Genomic DNA, 21,193 nt, shown 5'->3' on the forward strand with positions numbered 1-21,193 from the left:
ATTGGCTGCTTAGAAATTAAGTGTTAACGAGCAGTTGGACAGGTGTACCTAATAAAGTGGCCGGTGAGTGTATATTAAATGTGTCCAAGAAAGAACAATAGAAAGAAGCAGAGAGGGAACAACAAGGAAGAGCGGAACAAAAAGAGTGGGATGAAGAAACGACACACAAACAAATCCCCACTGTCACTCTCTTATCACAGTGCTTTGTGGCCGTCAGCAGTCCGGGTTGGCTGCTGTTGCTGCCTCTGTACTGTCCAGCACACACAGTGCTCCTGCGATCACCTGACAGTCTCATGTTGTTGTGTGAATTTAGTTCACCGCTATTCTTAGACCCTGCTTTGGCTGAGAGAGGAGAGAAGAGGAGAGCAGAGAAAGGAATAGAGGGAAAGGGAGAGGGCTGGGGAAAGACTCGCAATGATGCCCAGGTAGGAGTTGGTAATATTTAACCAGGCGTACGTGCATCCAAGTGGGCATGGTAGCGTTGGTCAAAGGAGGTTTGTTTATGTTGTCGTTTTCTTTCAGGTTTTGTCTTCTGTGTAGGCCACCTGTGGCTGTTTGCTGCTGCACAGCACTGTCACTTTGAGGAAGCAAGGCTGTAGATATGAAGATTGATTCTATCATTTGAGGTCAATGTTTTTATAATGAAGATTAAAGGGTTTTTGGTAAAGCACACCTTTGGGTTTGTGATGAATTTGGATAAGCACAACACTGTGGCATTTATGTGTTTGGGTGGAGTTGGGGCTCAAAGAGTTTCTGTTTTACATATCTGTTATCTCAGATTAGATTTTGTTCAGGAAGAAAAAGTTAAGGCCCTGCTTGTGTTCTTTGTGGCATTTTGAAGTGTAACCTAAATTAAACTGTTGCTGGGGATTTTCTTTTTAAGATCAACCGGTTGTTCAAGGAAATGACTACGTGTATGTATTTAAAAGATACGTTTTGGTTCAGACAATTGAAGTCAATGCAGTACAAGTATGTAACAGTCATGAAGTCATGTGCTGCCTTTATGAATGACTCTCTCTTCTGTCAGCGCTGTGACTGTCACAAGCTCACTGATGGGGTACTTCCTCCCTTGCTCTGTTTGCCTTGTCTTTCTTTCAAATGTCTTTCTGTCTATCTCAGATGTTTTTGTTTCTGCTTTTTTATGATCTTTTTCTCTTATCTAAGCTGAATTCTGGTTCTTTCCAACAACCTTCAATGTTAGCTGCATTTTCTTATTCAATATTCTTATTTCTTGTGTTCTCAGCTTTTACTCGGTTTTTATGTTAACTCAAAACTAACTTATAAAAGGCATATGTCTATTTATTGATGTCTTTCTAGCTCTCAGTCCTGTTTTTACCCTTCTCCAGTGCATCTCACTGTGTGTCTTCTCTCTGTTATGTCTAAAACAAAGGGAGCAGTGAACTTGGTGTCAAATTATGCAGATCTCCTCCAGGGCTGATCTGGAAACAACACATCGTCTTTTTTTTGTGACTGTTGCACCAAGTCATGACAAGAAATTTGAACTAAATCGTGCATCTTCTGAGCAACTTAAGATTTTTTTTCATTCAAGATGGTGGTAGAACAGCAAAAAAGGTATTATACAGTGTATGCATGTGCATGTAAATATATAAGTTTAAATCGGTTAATGATATTTGCAAAAAGGGCTTCAGATATGATTGAAGAGATGATGGAAGAGAATATAAACCAAAACATGTAAAGATGCACTGAAGCTGAAAACCAACAGCAAAGTCAGATGTTTAAATAATCACTCATGAAAGGCAGTAGTCCAGTTACAAGGCATGTGACAGACTAAAACGACCGCCTGATGTGTAATCTTGCACACAAGTCTATGAGGTGAATATCGACCCTGTCTCAAACAATGCATTTTGAGCTTGTTATGTAAGCCAGGCAGGCATTGTGTCACGCATTTAACACTCAGACTGGGTAAAAAGTTGGGTCTCTCCTCGGACTGGAGCCAGGAGGATAAAATGTAAGATGTTTTTGTTTGCGATCCAACATTTACTTGGATTAACCAAAAAGCAGAAGAACAGTAGAATGGCCATTCACAAGCCGAGAATAATCTGAAGGTGCTGACCCCACCAGTCAGCAGATGGCAAAGAACTAGGGGCGACGAAGGCTTACAGGTGCCCGCTCACGTCTCCTCATGTCGCTTGTCTCTTGGTCTAAAAGTTGCACTTGAACACAAAGTCAAGACTACAGTTGATGGTCAACTAGCATGTACAGTACGTTCCGCACCTGCATGAGAAGAAATTAACTGGCAATGGCAATAGGAAGCGATATGCTACAGTATTTGTCACACAGCTCACTGCAAAGAGGTCTTCCTGCGGTGGTGAAGTGGACGGGTTGAGCAGCCCGCTGCGGCTGGCTAGCTGGCGAGTGAGTGTACTCGCTTATTCCACCCAACATGTCTTTATGCTACTCTGGTTACAGAAAATGAGCTGGAAAACAATTCAGTGTGTGAATGAAACATGAAGTTGTTAAATTTTACTAATGCATACCTGGCCAGACGGCTAAAATTAATGTTTTTATTTCTCTGAAAACTCACTGAATGACTTAACATCTTGTTCTGAACAATGATATATTTTTAAAATGGAGAACATCAGACAGGAGCCACACCTTATTTTAGCAGTTTACAGATACACACACATTTGTGTGTGTTAGTTTGTCTTGTGTTAGACCCCAGGAAGGATAGTCTTCACTACGGGGGACACGTGCCTGTTCAACAGCATGCGTGCATGCAGTGAAATGGCCACAAAGCCTAATTCAATTTCAGATGCTAGTTTTATTCCATATTGGTAAGCGGCAAGCTCAATCCTTGAGCTACAGGATTGAATGCTGGGGATGTTTCCCTGCAGAAATGACGAGAATGAGTCTTTAAAAAAGTTACTCTTGTATGATTGGTTTGACAAGTTAGCAGTACAGCAGGCTGCAGCACATGACTCCCTTAACCAACTCCACTGCAAGAATTAATCATTTTACCTGCAAGAATGCTCACAATATTTTGACACCTGTGTTTGGTAAATAGCAGCTCAAATGCATGGAATTTGTTCAAACATTCAGACAGAACACAATAAACAGCAACATGAACATTCACACAATATTGGGATTGATGGAATAAAAACATTTTTTTGTTAATTCTAATGAAAATATGAAGACAGAATGTAACATAATATACCTATGTAAAGATATTTATAATTGTAATAATTTATAACTCATACTCTATTGATCCCCAATAGGAAAATTACAATTTACACTCTATTAGAACACACTACGCACAGGCCTGAAATACACACACGTATATTTATTTCGTATATCATTCTTTCAGGCATGCTTATTGCACTATAACAAACTTATCACTAAACAAATGCAAGATTTATTTTGTGTATGCGTTCGTGTGGATGGATCAGAGGTGGGTTTTTATAGGGGTTTCCCGTTGGAGGCCCTTTCTCTCTATCTCACACTACATACAATACATACAAATGCGCAGAGAAGCATACACACGCAAGCAACACACGCTCGACAGTGCAAGTTATTCCATGGCCTGTCAAACTGTTGTGTACTGTTTTTGAATGTCAGCTTGTGTGTACTATTTTGTTGGCAAGTGAAATGGACTTAACTGTCCCTTTCCACCCCTCCTCACCAACCCATTTACTATAAACACTTGTGTTTGGGGACGGCCCCTGCTCCCAAATAAAAGGCTATATTTAGGTCCAGCTCTGTGTCCATCTGCTTGACCCATCTATTCGTCAGGTCAGACAGAAATCCTTGACCGTCTGTCCAATCCCCCGTCATGTTTATAGCCTCTACTAAATCAACCAGGGACCGAGTTCCCCCTGAAGCAGAGGGGGCTGCCAGAGTCTTGTGAAGGCGTGCTAGTGCCCACAGTGAGATGTAAATATGCAACAACATCCTGAAGAGGAATAAAACCTCAGGTTACCTAGCAACAGCCATAGAGCAGGGGCTGCCAGTAAAAACGGCTTATCTGTTTCTTAACTGTTTGAGACAATGTTTACTGCCAGAAGAAATGTACCACTGCTAAAAAAAAAATATATGGATATACATTATTATCTTACCTGTCGCTAATTGTAAGAAGCTTGTTGATAAACTATGTTTTAGGTCTGTTAAGAGAGCTGCTAAATTGATCTGTCAAAGGACAATGATACAATTTGACAGAAAGAAGTCTTTTGGGTTGCTTTAAAAAAAAGAAAAATTTAGTTACAGAATTCACAATGGGCAATACAGTGGCGCTTCACTCTACATACATATATTGCCTTGAGTAAAGTAATAATGATGACTCAACCCATCCAGTGAAGCTGCAGACTGTTTATACTGGGTGACTGTTACGCTGGTAACTGTGGGAAAGCAAAAAACGGGGGAGATGCCACCATAATATGTTAACCATTACCTGGATTATTAAAGAACTAGTATTGTTTTCTATTTCGTGACAATCTTGGATTAAATCAGATAAGTAAGTGTCTAGAGTGCCATCTGGTTATCTGGGTGCCCTGTAAACCTGTAGTGGTAGGTGGGTAGTAGGTTGGTTTGGTCTTTTGTTGCTCCCTACTGGTTTAGGTATGAGATGGACGGTTAGTGGCTGTGGCATGTCTGTTGGCTCTACCATGCCCACTGGGAGGGAACAGATTTATTTTAAAGCTTGTTAGTACATCATGTGTACATTTTCTCTCCTGGTCTGGGCATGGCCAGTTCTGCTGCACACATTTTTAAACTGTCCATTGACAATGTTGTAGAGTACACCGCTAAATTGGTGTAATAATCTCAAGTCTCTTTTGATGTGCACAGTTTATTCTGATGTGCCAAGTATTTTGACTTTAGCAAATCATAGAGTTCATTGAGTAACTGCAGATTGATAACCAAAACACCTTTTGTAGACCTTTCCCCATGTTAGTTATGTCTAAAAACTTCAGAAAAAATGTTAAATGAAAGAAAGTGACACATTATGTTGTTCAGACAAAATAATGAATTGTGGACATTTACATTTATGAGTTTCATTATTTAAAAAGGTTTGTGTTTAGTATTGGTATTTACAGTGATTTACAAGTTGTATTGTTGCTCCACTGCTTCTTTCGGTATTGTGTTGTTTATGAAGTGTTTTGTTACTGAATCCTGACTATGTAGTCACTTATGTGCACGTTTTTTTTTCTTTAAAATGCATGGAAGATGTTAAAATAATATGCAAGGTTTTTCCTCAATGTTCCCATTCACTCAGTTTCATCTGCTTTGTTAGTTTATTTGTACTAATTGTATTTGTACTAATTGCATTATTTTCTCTGACCGTCCCACCTTTTGTCCTCCTGGCTCCCTTTGCTTTCTCCCTCTTTACTCCCTCCCTCTTTTCATCCCTCACTTTGCCATCCCTCCTTTCTGTCCATTCTTGCTTCCATCTAGCTGGCCAGTCCCCCAGCTGGAGCCTAGTCAGATCAGGCTGATAGTGTACCAGGACTGTGAGAGGCGCGGCAGGAATGTCCTCTTCGACTCCAATGCCAAAAAGAGGGGCACGGAGGAAACCCCCGTCACGGTGAGTCACATGTTTGTTTTGTTTTGTGCGTGTGTGTGTGTGGTCATTTGAAGGCCCATCTTGCTTTGTAGATGGTAATGAAAAGACAAATTTGTTACAGGTGTTGGTGTAATGTCAGTGGTCAACCGATGCTGCAGGTCGTATTTAAATGCAATTTTAAAAGACTACCATAATATGAGGTGTGAAAATATACTGTAGAACATTCACCTTTGTCTTTATTGGCTTTATTCAGTTACAGGTACAGTTGGGCTCAAAAGTTTGGAAAATTTTGTATTAATGTGCATAAAGAAGCCAAGGAAAGATGGAAAAATCTCCAAAGGCATCCAATGACATGAGACATTCGTATAATATGTCACAAAAAGTTAGATTTTTTTTCCATCATTTACACTTTCAAATTAATAGAAAAGAAAAAAATGGCGTGTGCAAAAGTTTAGGCACCCTGCAGAGTTAATACCTTGTACCACCCCCTTTGGAGAGCTGAGACCTGACAGTGTCATGGATTGTTCTCAGTCATTGTCTGGAAAGACCAGGTTAAGGTTTTAAATGCCCAGACTCATCTGACCTTGCCCCAACAATCAGCACCATAGGGTTTTCTAAGCAGATGTCTAGAAAACTGAAACTGAAAATAGTTGATACTCACAAAGCAGGAGAAGGCTATAAGAAGATAGCAAAGCGTTTTCAGATGCCAATATCCTCTGTTCGGAAGGTAATTAAGAAATGGCAGTCATCAGGAACAGAGCAAGTTAGAGCAAGATCTGGAAGACCTAGAAGACCTCGAAAAATATTGGACAGAACAGCTCGTAGGAGTGTGAGAAAAGCAAGTCAAACCCCAAGTTCCATCCAGAAAGACCTGGAAGACACTGGAGTTGGGGTACACCATTCCACTATAAAGAGATACTTGTACAAATATGGTCTTCATGGAAGAGTCATCAAAAGAAAACCTCTTCTACGTCCTCAACACAAAAATCATCATTTGAACATATACACAAGCTTTAAATCAGGCAAAATACTGGACGCTAACTTGATGCAATCTGTGAAAAAGCTGAAGTTAAAGAGAGGATGGCTTCTACAAATGGATAATGATCCCAAACCCACCTCAAAATCCACGGTGGATTACATCAAGAGGCATAAACTGAAGGCTTTGCCATGGCCTTCACAATCTCCTGACCTCAACACAACTGGAAATCTATGGATAGACCTTAAAAGAGCAATGCGTGACAGACAGCCAAGAAATCTCAAAGAACTGGAAGACTTTTCTACGGAATAATGGGCGAAGATGCCTCAAACAAGAATCAAAAGACTCTTTGCCGGCCACAAGAAGCGTTTTCAAGCTGTGATTCTTGCCAAAGGTGGCGGTACAAGGTATTAACTCTGCAGGGTGCCCAAACTTTTGCAGACACCATATTTTTTTTTTCTGTTATTTTGAAAGTGTAAATGACGGAAATAAAATCTAACTTTTGTGACATATCATACGAATGTCTAATTTGTCATTTGATGCCTTTTGGAGATTTTTCCATCTTTTCTTGGCTTCTTTATGCACATTAATACAATTTTTTACCTGAGGTGCCCAAACTTTTGAGCCCCACGTGACTAATTAAAATCTTATGTTTGGCATTATTTCATCTCCAGAAACTTTGACCTTTTGAAGCTCACAGGCAGTCCGAATAGATGATCAAAGATCACAGAGAAAAGAGACTTGACATAAGATAAGTCATGTGACTTGTACATTATGTTCAGAAGCCACAAGCTGGACATTTTCCTGCTCATCAGGACGCCTCACTGCCCCATAGTGAGCGTGGTCTGACTGAGGGATCAAGAGTAGAAGGCAGGGAAGGTGTCCAGTTGGACAGTGTGCAAGTCCTGTGTGAGGGTGTGTTTTCTGTTTATAAATCACACGTTTATTAACTTAATTTCTTATTAATGTTTCAAAGGGAGAAAATTCCTTTTGCTATTATTATTATTATTATTATTGGTAGTGAAATGTTTCTATAAGTTTGTAGGGTTAAACATGCAATGCAACAGTTTCTCCAAAACGGGGTTAGTCACAAAAAACCTTTAAATGAGCAATTGTTAACATCTGGTTTTATTTTCTCTGCAGTTTCTAAAACAAAAGGTCTGGTCCCCTTTTGACTCAATGAATGGCAAAAAGTCTTATGATCAATTTTCAAGGGCTGGGCTTTTCTGAAGACAGATATCGCCTTAAACATTCTGACATTATGTCAGACAGGTAGTCTATATGTGTGCGTCAGTGCGTGCATTAGAATCAGCGGTGGTTAAATGCTGCTCTGTCTTCCTGTCTGACCCTGACTGGTTTGTTCTGGAGTTCTTATCTTCAATAATAATAGCCTCAGCTGACATTCTATGTTTAAGCAGCATTCTTTCATCCTCACATGACAGCCGTGTCACTCACTGTCTGTCTTTCTCTGTTTCTCTGTCTGTCTTGGTCTGTCCTCACCAAGACAGACAGAATTTTCCTAAATTTTCCTCCCACTCTGCATCTTCCTGCCGTCTTTGCTCTTTTAACTTGTCTGGTTACATTGGTCTTTTCTACAGGATCTCTGTAATCTTTTGTAAATCACTCTCTACCTTTTTATTTATCTTTACCTGCCTAATCAACTCTTTAAAGTATCTCTACCCCTGTCTATTTAGAAAATGCATGTTTTCTCTACTTCTCTTTACTCTTTTACCTCTTTGTTTTTGTTCCTTTTTCCTCTCTGCCACACACAACCTGTCTTTATCGTGTTTCACCTGTCTTTTTGCTTCCTCTTTGGCTTGTCTTTTCTTTTTTTACCGAGTTTTCTCTGTCTGCTCTCTGTATTGCATCAACTTCTCATGTCTGCCTGTCACCATTACTATCCCGTCCATAACCTTGCCATCATCACATAGAGACACACTCCTGCTGGCTTATGACACCCTGGCATTGGACATTGGATTGCCTGTTTGCTCAGCTTTCTCAACTCGTGTGTGTGTGTGTGTGTGCGTGTGTGCGCGCGATGCTAAGCCGCCGTCAAGACCAAACGTTTGTCATTGGCTGCGGCAGATCCAGAGTGGCTCTGGGTAGATCCAATAGTTATAAACTGAATCAGAGTAGCTGCCTTCAAGAAAGTTAACGTAATGAGTCTGGTAGGACCAGGCTATTTGCCAGCTACTTTGTGACGTCTATCAAAGGATAGGTATTCTTTTTGTTGTTGTTTTTAATTCAAAGGAATTTATTTTTGGAGAGATCAACAGCAGAAACAAAAATAAATAAACACAGAGTGTCTGAGAGAAAGAGGATGGAGCATGCATTGCATGGGTGGGAAACACTTAAAAATTAAGAAAAGGGGGGGGGGGGTTGTTGGTTGGGAAAGAATACAATATAAGGGAAAGCGAATTAAAGAAAAATCTGGTCAAGAAAGAAAGCTGCAGGAATTAGAGAGCAATGAGGTTGGAGTGGTGACGAGAGAGAAAGGGAGAGGAGAGTGGAGGGGGAAGGGAGGGAATGATTGCAGTGTTGCTCGCTCACGAGTTCCTGAAAGAGTCATATGACTGGCAGTCACATGCTGCTGGCCTATGTGTACACACCTCACACTGCACTGCATCAGACACACACGCACACACACCCATGTACACACTCAAACACATTCTCGCTCAGAATTAGCCTTGCGTCATTAGCATGGACATGGGTGCGCTACTAAGTCACTCATTAACAAGAGAGAATAAAATATGTACACAAGTTGCATATGTGTACAATGTTTATTAATGTACTTTAAAAAAGAAGAATTAAGCAAAAACAGTAATTTGTTTTCCTCTGTCTGCTTTCCTTCTCCCTTTTTCCTGTTTCTCTTTGCCTCCCTGTTGTTTTCTCCCTCCTTTCTCTTCCTCCGCACATTGGCAGCGACAGTGGTTTCAAGTGAGCCATTACCAAAGCTTAGCTAACACACACACACACACACACACACACACACACTCACTCCCCGCCCTCCCAGATGCATTCCTCTTGAATAGGCTGCCAAGTTAAGAAGGCACATGACAGGCTGATTGAGCTCACATTGCTTTTAGTTTGCTGTTTACAGAATTGCTTCTGTATCAGCTTTCTATGGTTTTAGACCTGACCAATTCAACTGTATTTCTTTCTCTATTAAGAAGTTTACGTGACATAAACTTTGTATATTTGGGACTTGTTAAAATGTAAGGGAATCAGGGTGAAATTAGACTGTCACTTAAAGTGAAGGGTGCTTTGTTTGCCTCTCTCATTATGTGCATGTTAGCAGAGGGCGCCCATAACTGAAATCCCCCTGCAATAAAATCCTCTTGACTTTATCTATTCTTATATGTATGGGCTGTTTCCACTTTAAAGGGCACATTCCCTTTTAAGAACTAAAACACATTAATGTCGGCATCGGTCTTGGTGACTTCACGTGCACAAAATAACTGAGTTTTTAAGCTAGTTTTTGTTGAATCCATTGTTTGTTTTAATTGTTTAGTCCCTACGTATTTGCAAGTATGAGAAGTAGATAATAAAAAACTGTTAACTCATTGACACTGAATGCACTTAGTCAAAGGAGAGGAGGCTTCTCTATATTTGAAAGGTAAAGGAAAAAAAAAAACTTGGTTGATGGAAGTGGCTGGTATGCTCCACCAGTTTATTTTTTGGGGAGGTTGCTTTTTAGCAGTAAAAACTGGTCATTATTATCTTCAAGTCAAACTATAAGCTCAAATCTATATGGGTATAATGATAAGTATTATTCCATGATGTGTGTGGTTTTCTGATATAACTAGAACCTTCTACAGATCCTGTGTTCATGAGCCTATATAACTGTATTTTTTGTTTTTATGCCATAGAGCAATGAGGGCCAGGTGAAGATGTTTGGAAAGTGCTGCCAGCTCCGTCCTACTGGAGGCAGCAGCAGCTCTCTGGACAGCTCCTCCTCCTGCACCTCCGAAACCAAGGAAACCAAGGAGCAGGGCATCCGCTTCCAGGTAAAACAGACTTCCATGTAACATTTACAAAATTACTCCCCTGCGGGATGTACAGTATATGCATACCCATACATTCACAGCTACATAAGTAGATATGTATACAAAACACTCGCATATACACACGTAATATGTAAAGATTTGGACTTTGACGTGTATATACAGAACGTAGGAGTCACCTTTTAGACAAAAACAATCTTGAGATCACCGTGGAGTTCATTGCTCTTTAAGGGTTACAGCATTAAGGATTTGTGATCCTCCTCTCCTCACCAGGGTTCGAGATGTTCGTCCGATGTGGTAATGCTGGGGGAAATGATGTTTGGCTCTGTGGCTATGAGCTACAAAGGTTCTACTTTAAAAATTCACCAGATCAGGTAATGCAAGTAGAGAGGCATCATCAGATTTTTTTATGCTTTAACATTTTACTTGTCTTTTATTACTAGATTTGGAGTTTCTTTTTTTTCAATTTTGTTCCAATATGGGTGGCAGAAGAAGAGACAAATTAGGTTTGGGTGTGAAAGACACAAGTGTGCACATGAACCAAGCCTGCATGCTGATGATTGTTGTCCATGTGCTTTCGTTATATCAGATCGCCACCTCAGTTGATGTTGAGTAAGGTCTTCACCGCAAGGACGGGAGGCAGTGTGTACGGCAGCCTTAACACGTAAGCACACACATGCTTAAACAACAACAACAACAACACCAACAGGAACTTCTGGTTCTGATGCCTATTGTAGCTTCTTTAATTAGCCAGCACATGTGGATACATTATAATTTTTTTTGTTTTCAAACTTGCATATAGTGTATGCAAACAGTATCATTTTGTTGTTGGTGCCAGAAAATAATTAAATGTTATAAAATCATCCGCATAAACCTCCTAACTTGTATTCCTGGTTTTCTGATCTTGCACAGGTTACAAGACAGCCTAGAGTTCATTGGACAGGACAGCAACACCCTAAGGCCCGATCAAAACACCGGCCCCAATAGTCTCCTAGGGAACATAGGTAACCACAGAAACCCAGTGCGACACCAACCATTTAGCCACCAATGTCCTCCTGTTTTTTTCAGTTCACTTGTAGTAGTGAAAGTGTTTGAAAATGTTTGTTTTTGTATGGTCATAGCCAGACACTCAGTGTAGTTACTTTCTTCTTGAAAGGACTTGTGGAGTGTGTGCAACTGGATATTCAGTCAATCTTATTTATTGTTTTATATTTTCTCATTAACTGTCAGTTGGAGTCGATGTGCCTTGGTAGAACTGTGAGGAATCAGCTGGTTTTGTTACTTGCTTTCTGACTCTTTTAACATTCCTGTTTGAATGCAAACCAGGCTAGATAGACTCTGCCAACAGCTCTCACCTACTGCTCCCCAGCAGTAAGCTTGTGAACATTGGTAAAACTCATTGTAAAAAAATCTATTGTGTCTGACAAACTGAAATCAAACACCCTACTAAGCCTGGGTGAAAGTCTGGAAGGCTCCCAATAGAATGAAGAACATAAAAAAGATGATAAAGAACTGTTGGCAAATTAAATCCTTTTTAGAGCATTTTCTTTGTCATCCTCACAGAAAAGACAAATGCTCAACTTTTTCAACTGTCTCTCTCTCACACACACACACACACATAGTGTGATGAGCTGTGTTTTCTGTGAGTGATACCAGCCTTCTTATTTGTCTGTATGACTGACTGACTGACCCACCGGATGATGGTCATTATTGTTTTTCAGACTTAAAGCTCCTGTAGCTCAGCTTTTTTGCTACAAGTTGGTCGGACCACAGGAGGCAACCAGCTTTTCTCCTTACACATTCACTAACTGCGGTTCATGTTTTTTCATGTGTCTTTTTTTTTTTCCCCCTCTTCCTCCCTTTTTTCTTTTCCATGTTTTTGTTTGTGCTGCGCAGGATTTTCTCAGCTCTGCAGCCCTCGACGGGCGTTCTCTGAACAGGGCCCTCTGCGCCTCATCAAGAGTGCATCTTTCTTTTCAGGTTGGCGCTTAAAACTGGCCATGAGTGATGTGTGCCAGTTGCATGCGTGTGTAGATAAAAGTTGCAGTAGTAGTTTTTGTAAAGGCTTTGACTCTCAGCAGATGCATGCCAGTGTGGTGATTCTTGCACTAAAAGTGGTAGCAGTAGTCATAGCATGCAATATCACAGCACGTCTGCAAATAACTTGGGTCAGATAGAAGCTGCAGAAACTGTTCTTGTTTGGTAAGTTCATCATAAACAAGATTATGTCTTCCCTTTTAATTAGTCAATTTTGGCAGGTGATAACATATAGATTCAGCTCCTGCCTAAGTGGCACCAAATTACTATTCTCTACCATGCACCAAGACATCCACACCATTAAATGAGCTGTGGATTTTATTTACAAATGCTGGACCACAAACACAAATTGCCACTTAGTAAATCACAGAGGGATATGTACTGCTTCAAACACCTTCTGTTCCGTTGTTTTGCTAGTGGCAGTGTCAAATAAGACAACCCAACCCGTCAGCCTCTAACGTTTTCTCAAACAAATCGTAAAACATATCTGCCAGAACTATCTGACCCAGGCCTGCAGGTGTATGGCGCACGCAGAAGTGGTGTGCATGGGTTCTCACTGGTGTTGGTGGCTGTAGTTCTAGTAGAAGTTTTTGTAGTTCCTTCCGCTCCTTCTCTCTGTGTTCTTCACTTACTTACTTTCACTTACCTCTTTTTGCCAATGACTGTGCTATTTGGTCAGTGATTTCTAGGCTTTACATGTGTTTTAACTATAAACTATGACATCATCTTCAGTATTCTGGGGGGTAAAAGCTTTGCCCTTGCTGTAGCATAGTTGGGAGAGTTAAAACAAGAAGCCCCTCCTTGTGCCATGTTGCTGCCTACCCACAATCCTGTTCAGGGCCCCCTTAGGTTGGCAAGGCATTTAGATATGCAGTGTTGGTATGGTCATACAGCAATGTGCCACAGGAGTTAAGTTATTTCTCTCTCACACACACACACACACACACACACACACACACACACACACGTGTGTCCGTGCTTTGCAACAAAAGCTCATGTTGACATGCTTATTAATCATCTCAACCAAAGCTATGCTTTCAACTGCACATTAAAATGTGCATTCGGGGTTTTACTTCTCTCTGCTGTGAGAAGCATTGTCATTTTCCCCCATATTTTGCCAAAGTGTTGACAAGAACAGTAGACAATAAAATGAATGTCACAAGCTGTTTGCTCAGTCTGTTGTAAAAAGTTACATCACAGCTGTAACAGCTACTGTAGATAGTGCCAGTGAGTATCACTCCTCGATGTAAGTCAAGTGCAGATTTGAGTTGCACATTTACCACTTTGCGACAAGTAGCATACAAGATGCAAACAAGAGACTCCTGTAATATCAATACAGTAAAAATGGACCTCGTTCACTGCTGGCTACAAGCTAGCAATCAAATACAACAAAGTTTTCAGTTTTGAGCAAACTTTAATAATCAAACAATCATAGATAGCTAAACATTTTAGAAATGATTTCCATCTTCTCTTATAGTTCATAATGAGAAAAGTTTATTATTTCATGGATTTCACAAATTTCAGTATGACACGTTATGCCATAAATTGTTTGAATCTGAGCATGCACAACTCATATCTGCTCTTGCCCAGAGCCGGCTGGACTCGACTCTCATCGTGTATGACATGTTATGCCGTAAACTATTTAAATCTGAGCATGCACGACTCAAATATGCACTCACTTTACATCAGGGAGTGACAACGAGCAGCAACAGCAAACACAATTTATTTTGGTTTGTGGCACTTTCTGTTTTGGTGTAACAAAACAAAGGGTGCATCAAGAGCGTGAGAATTAATCAGTAACAGCCACTTCACATTAGTAATTTGCCTTCATTGTTGGTACTTTTCTTTACTTTTCTTTACTTTACTGTAGGAGTTGTGTAGTTTATAGCCTACAGGTGATGCAGTTGTTTTTAAATAAGCCACCTGGCCATTTTGTTCTATTTTTTTTCTGCCACTATAAATAGTAATTTATACATTTTCAACCTTATCTTAACTGTATGTACTTTTTGAACCATTCCACATAGTAATGCATGTATTGGTCCGGCTGTAGCAAGAAAAACTACTATTATTTTCCTGGTTGCAAGCCCCAATTCTTTGTAAGTAAAAAAAAAAAAATGGTTGCAATTATTTGGGGTAAAATTGATATTTTCTTGCTATAACTATGACATGGATGCTGAGGAGGTGAAGCATCCAAAAGCATTGGCCTCTACATTTGTTGGCAGAGTAGAAGAGCACTACAAAACTCTAAATTGATGGTGAATTTCTTCTCTCTCTACTTTGTTTCTTTATATCCCAATAGACCTTTGTGCAATTGACCCAACCCCTTTTCCTTTACCCTTAACCCAACCATTCACTTTTTCTCTCCATCTTCCTCCACTTTTCCTACAGGACACAGTCATCCCATGGACATGCCTGGCCGAGGGCTTCACGACGAGAGGGACAGCGGCATCGCCAGGTCAGGTAGGTTAACGAGACTAGGAGTCAAAGCCTAGATTGACCTACATTCTCTACAGAGCTTTGAAATGAGTTCACATTTATTCTTGTCAAGATCAAAGACCAAGAAACAGAGGAGATAAAGTGTAAATCAGGGAATTATTGGACTATTACATTTCACAAATTTTCACCTCAAATGCATCATAGGTTCCCACAAATGTATACAATATCTGGCTGTCATTGTTTCCTCAAAACATGAATAAGGGAGCTAATGTGTTAATTTTCTTATTTTTATTCAAGCACTTTGTGGGTCAAAATGGTTGATCTTCTTTAACTTGACTGTTCAAGGTCAAGAGCACAAACGGTTACATAAGCATTATTTCTTTAGACGGTGGTACTTAAGCTGTAACTTCCCTAACGTGGTATGCAGACAAATATGCACCCGGTTTTCCATTCATTAATAGCAGCCACAGGTGCACCTTCTCAAGGCTGACCAGGGTGTGTATGAAAAGAGAGTGAGAAAGATGCACAACATAAATCCCTCTCTCCACTGCCAATTCTGTATTTTGACCTCAAACCACAAAAAAAAAAAAAGAGATGATGCAGGGCTGGAGGTGTTTACAGGGCCTCTAGGGTCTGGAAAACCTTGTGCAATGGAAACTGACCCCCCTTTATTACAAACAACACCATGCCCCACTGGCATGACTGGTATGACAGGAATTGCGCTTTCTGCTCAAACCCGGGTCCCATGCAAAGGATTAAATATAGCAGCTCTCAAAACTGGTAAATGAGCTTCTAATTTGAGCCTCATTCGCTCATCTTGACACTCTCCACCTCCCCACATGCTCTATACCTAACTTTGACAAAGACAAATGCTTACACGTCCCACTGTGACACCGAATCTTTTCCCGTCGACAACTTTCCCTTCATACGTCATACACTTAAGATCACACACTGTATAAATGGTACATGTGACCATTGATCAGTGCGTGCTTCCCGGGCTATAAATACCCCGTGCGTGCGTGCGTGCGTGCGTGTGTGTGTGTACATGCACGTATGTATGTATGCATGCATGCGTGTAGGTTGTCATGACCATGTCAGCCTGGTGCAAAGCCAAGTATCCTGCAGCATGTGACTGCTAGCAGGCTAACTGATATTAGATCTCTAATGAAAGCAGTAATAGTAATTAGGAGCTTAAAAGGTGTATGTTTTTTGTGTTCTGTAAATTGCCCTTTTTCAAGATCTCGGTCTTAGTAAGTAGTATAGCTATTGTCCTCTAGATTTCTGTCTATCTCCGTGTGGGAGAGATAATGTGGGTGGGTGTGCACACAATGTGTTCTTCAGAATGAGTAACCCTACACACTTGTCTGACTCATACTTGACCTTTTTCTCTTCCATCACCCACCATTCCATCCATCTGTTCCCTATTCCATTCTGTTCTCATTTTTTTTATTCTTGCTGTCTTACCTCTAATCCTTCTCTCCATGCCATCACCTATTCCTTTAGCTTCTCTGAGCAGCCTGTTGATCACACCCTTCCCATCTCCTGGCTCCTCCCTGACCAGCAGCTGCGCTTCCAGTTACCAGCGTCGATGGCTCCGCAGCCAAACCACCAGCCTGGAAAACGGCGTCTTCCCCCGATGGTGAGACACACACAATCGTACATATACACACGCCTGTGCAAGGTACATATTCAAACAAACACACACACACACACACACATACACATGAATGTACATGCAGAACCACTGTGAAGAGTAAAGTCTTTCATATGTACTCACGCAAACTTAGTGTAATTAAAGTGCCGCTTAGGAGACACCTTCGTGATCTTTCCTGCACAACTTTCCACACACACACTTTGCAATTGATAACCCCCCTCCATTTTTCTTCCCTCTAACGACCTTTAGTAAAGTTTATTATGCTAGAACTTCCTCAGAATCCAACTGAAAAATGACACACACTGCTGCCATACACTAAAGCTGCACTTAGACACACACACACACACACACACACACACACACACACACACAGCACTGTGACTAGTGAGGATGCTGTGTTGGCCTGTCACTGTAAATGCAGCTGTCAGCCTCTGAGTGCTCTAATCTTTTAGGCAGTTCAGCAGCACCAAAGCATCTTGTTTACCAGCTGCAAAACTAAAAATGGCTAGGATGGAAAGTCTTTTGACATGTTTGACATTTCCCTGCTCCACAGATATGCCTAAGTATCTTTTTCTGCTGTTGAAACATGGAACATGTTTGTTGTATTAGAATATTTACTGGTTATATCTAAGCAGTAGTTGACAGAATAAAGCTGCTACAAAAGTACAAGAAAGAAACGTATCTAGGGGAACCTTAATAGTTTTCTGACTAGTGATGTCATATATAAGGTAAGGTATAACTTTATTCATCTTCACAGGAAAAAGTAGTAGGATTCAGGTTTACATGGCGAGTAAACATTTGGAAGGTTGAGCAGCTTCACAAATATTTCAGGCTTTGGAAGTTGTATCAGATCTGCCTTGGCTCCCAAATTGACTCCCTTTTGCACCCTGTCCGGATCAGGTCAGTCGAGGAGAGCTTTAACATGTCTGATGAAAGCGGTGTACCAAGCCTTGGTGTGGCTCGGAAGAAGAAGATTGCTATCGGGGTAATCTTCATGCTGTCCCCCAACCCTGAGGAGAACAACCGTTTCCAGGATTTCTTTTTCTCCCACTTCCCTCTCTTTGAAAGCCACATGAACAAACTCAAGAGCGCTATTGAACAGGTGACTTAATTTGTTTGACTGTGACTATAGACCAACTACATGTTGTATTTGAAACAAGTTGTGTTTTGTGTTTCTTCCACTGACATTAACGTTTTTTATTAACTTTTTTATTTACTTATATTGTCTTGATGTGATAAGCCGCCTGCACATTTTCCACGTCAAAACTGTGAGGTAGGGCACAGACAGGCAAAGTGCAGCATAGGTTTACGTCATCATTGATTCTGGAATTGGTTGTGCCTTGAAAGATCAGGGGCGACAAGGTCAGCGCAGTGTTTTTACCGCTGGTCACGTGTGTGCGGCTTTAAATAATTATTCTTTTTAAAGGGAAAGTCCTGCATTTAAATTCTTGATCAGCTCCCTGATTTACACTGTAAAGAAAGTAGGTCGGAGAACTCCATTTAGTATTGAGATATGAATAGTATAAAATGCAAACCTTAGCCCCCTTTGTTGTTGTAATGAGCAGTGTCGCTGTCAGATTGTCTGGTCAATTGTCATAGCTTGTATATCTGTGGTTCTGTTTATTGGTGTTTGTTGTTAGCATCATCAAAGCTCTGGATGACTTCTAATTTTACCCTCCATCTTCCTTTCAGTCCCCTCCTTTCACTTCTCTCTCACAAATTCTTGCTCCACCTTTCCTGTAACTTTGTGTGTCAGCTTTAGTGCCAAATATCTCAAAGTGCATGTGTGTTGTGTCACTCTCAAGGCCATGAAGATGAGTCGGCGGTCAGCTGATGCCAGCCAGAGGGCTTTGGCCTACAGCCGAATGGTGGACGGACTGAACGACTTCAGGTTGGGCATCAACTTACATTCTCTCACTATGAAGGATAAATAATCCAGCATCATTTATATTTCTATCTCTATTTCTCTATTCTATTTTTATTTCCCTCATGATCAAACTTGCAAACATGACACACACTGGAACCTTTTACATGGGACAAAAAACAGCCAAACACAATTGTTCAGTTTTATTATGCCAGAATAGGCCTTTTTACTACACTGTTTATTTGCATCAGTTCACCGACGCCAACATCACTGCCATTCAGTTTCTATGCATTCATTCTACCCCTGGGTGCAAGGTCTCCCCATCATAGACACTCAGGAAAATGTGACATTTAAAATCTGTTTCCAGGAAATTGATTTATTCGATTTATTCAGTTTGTCAACATCAATCCTCAATGCACAACATTTGCAAGTGTGTTTTTATTTTCCTGGTAGTGAGGGAATGTTAATGGGATATGATGGAGGAAAGGTAGGTGTGTAGAAAGAGAAGGTAAAGGACCTGTAAAATAAGTAGCTGCTGCACTGGGGAAGGACAGAGGTAAAAGAGGCATGGCACTAAGCTTATGACACACTTGTCATATCTTTCAAATAGATTCTTCTTTTAGCTCTTGTTTTTTTTTTTTAATAAGATTTGTCAGAATTGCAACTATGATAGAATTTTTCCAGTGAATCGACTTTTCACATCAGAGATTTTCCATTTAAATTCCTAAAATATAGTGTAGCCATATATAAACTGATTAACATGTATTTCATCTAAAGCCTAGTCCAGTCTATTCAAGTCACCAAGTGCCCATACTAATCATGTGTTGGCAGCTGACATTTCGGCAGCTTTAATGACAAGTATTTTTCCCATTCCCTTCATTCCAAGCATGGACTGGGTTCACTAGAGAACATTGTTACATGCAGTAGTTCCTCTGTTCACTAGGCACTGGTCCCATTTCTGTAATACAAGTCTTAGGCAGGTGTGAAAAAATGCTGTAAACTAAGAATGCTTTAAAAAATATAAATAATGATTGTTTATTTTTATCAATTTACAAAATGCAAAGTGAGTGAACATAAGAAAATAGTTAAAAACATCAATATTTAGTGTTACTACCCTTTGCCTTTAAAGCAGCATCAATTATCATCAGGTACACTTGCAACGTTGAGGCTCGTAGACACAGTGGTTGGCCAAGGAAACTTAGTGCAGCAGATGAAAAACGCATCAAGCTCATTTCCCTTCAAAAGCAGAAGATGTCCAGCAGTGATATCAGCTCAGAAATGGCAGAAACCAATGGGACCTCAGTACACCCATCTACTGTCCGGTAGTCTGGCCAGAAGTGGTCTTCATGGAAGATTTCTAGCCAGAAAGCCATACCTGTGAAATGGAAACATGACCAAGCTACTCAACTATGCACGAAAACATAGGAACTGGGGTGCAGAAAAATGGCAGCAGGTGCTCTGGACTGATGAGTCAAAATTTTAAATAATTGACAGAGTGTGCAGAGTAGGACAACGCCCCCAAACATACAGCTACGGTCATTAAAAGTATATCTTCAGTGTAAAGACGAACAAGAAGTCCTGGAAGTGATGGCATGGCCCCCACAGAGCCCTGATCTCAACATCATCGAGTGTGTCTAGGATTACATGAACAGACAGAACTGTCTTGAGAAAGCCTACATCCACAGAAAATCTGTTGTTCTCCAAGATGTTTGGAACAACCTACCAGTGGAGGAGTAAACCTCTATAAATGGCCGGCCGCTCTACCAACTGAGCTATCTGGCTACCCCGCTCAAGTTACTTATGCAGTGGGCTGAGGTGTTGCAGCTTTTAATAATGAATGAATACTCGCTGTGGTGTTCAGATAGTGTGATGCTAACAGTCACTGCCCTTTCTCATATTTTTGTGGTTCTTTTTTATGTGAAGTGATTATTTAAAATACTGGTATACAGTATACAGTAGTTGATAACATGAATACCAAGCCCAGTAAGATATGTTGGGTAAAAGAAAGTAGGAACACACTGTTCCATAACTGTCATGAGCAAACCAAAGATGTTGCATTGTAACTGCAGTGCATGCTGGGAGTTCTTGCGTATGGCTTTGGAAGGCTTATTTGGTCAACATTTTAGAAGCTAGTTACTTCTCAACTCTGCACCACAGCTACCCTTTATCCTGTTTTATTTGTGATGACTTCAAATATCAAATCCAAAATTCTTTCTGATTAGGTTCTATAATTGTGTTTGTCTGCATGTATGTATGGATGTGATGTGCTTGTCAATACTGTATGACTTTGGAACTCATAAAACACACAAACCTATTTTAAGTGTGTATGTGCACACTGGTGGCTGTCCCTTGTCTGAGGTCCCCTCATTGCTGCAGTCATATGCCTGGTGGCAGCTGGCCACAGCAACCCAACCCTTTGGAGTGGCAACCCTATCTACCTCAGACACTGGTGGAGGGCCAGCAGGAGGGAAGCTATTGCCCGGGACAAACACAATATCTGTAAAATCTCACCTTCAGACAGCAGCTAATTATAAGTGTAGCCACCTTTGCCATTAAGGGAGTTTGACTTCATGGAACATTACAGAAGGAAACTGGAGGAAATACTTTGCTTAATGCTGATTCTGCTTTGACGTAGTTTGAGGGAGGGCATGGACACATACCCACGCATGCTGGCAAAGATAAGCTGTACACTTAGCAGTGGCATGCG

At 40.7% G+C, this 21,193-nt stretch overlaps 1 protein-coding gene across 4 annotated transcripts in view; it reads left to right on the plus strand.

Moving 5' to 3' along the window:
• fnip1 (folliculin interacting protein 1) overlaps positions 1–21,193 on the plus strand; it is a 39,722-nt gene that overhangs the window by 8,333 nt on the left and 10,196 nt on the right. For 2 of the 4 annotated variants that reach the window (XM_034890804.1, XM_034890799.1), the window contains exons 2-11: positions 5,407–5,536; positions 10,361–10,498; positions 10,769–10,869; positions 11,085–11,159; positions 11,408–11,499; positions 12,392–12,475; positions 14,921–14,992; positions 16,472–16,607; positions 17,523–17,724; positions 18,428–18,513. In XM_034890804.1, coding sequence (XP_034746695.1) covers positions 5,407–5,536; positions 10,361–10,498; positions 10,769–10,869; positions 11,085–11,159; positions 11,408–11,499; positions 12,392–12,475; positions 14,921–14,992; positions 16,472–16,607; positions 17,523–17,724; positions 18,428–18,513 — 1,116 coding nt within the window. Of the gene's footprint in view, positions 1–211; positions 426–5,406; positions 5,537–10,360; positions 10,499–10,768; positions 10,870–11,084; positions 11,160–11,407; positions 11,500–12,391; positions 12,476–14,920; positions 14,993–16,471; positions 16,608–17,522; positions 17,725–18,427; positions 18,514–21,193 lie in introns of those variants that run through there. The other 2 variants (XM_034890802.1, XM_034890803.1) reach the window with 2 other exon arrangements.

This window comes from Etheostoma cragini, chromosome 13 (genome assembly GCF_013103735.1).
Source record: "Etheostoma cragini isolate CJK2018 chromosome 13, CSU_Ecrag_1.0, whole genome shotgun sequence".
NCBI lineage: Eukaryota > Metazoa > Chordata > Actinopteri > Perciformes > Percidae > Etheostoma > Etheostoma cragini.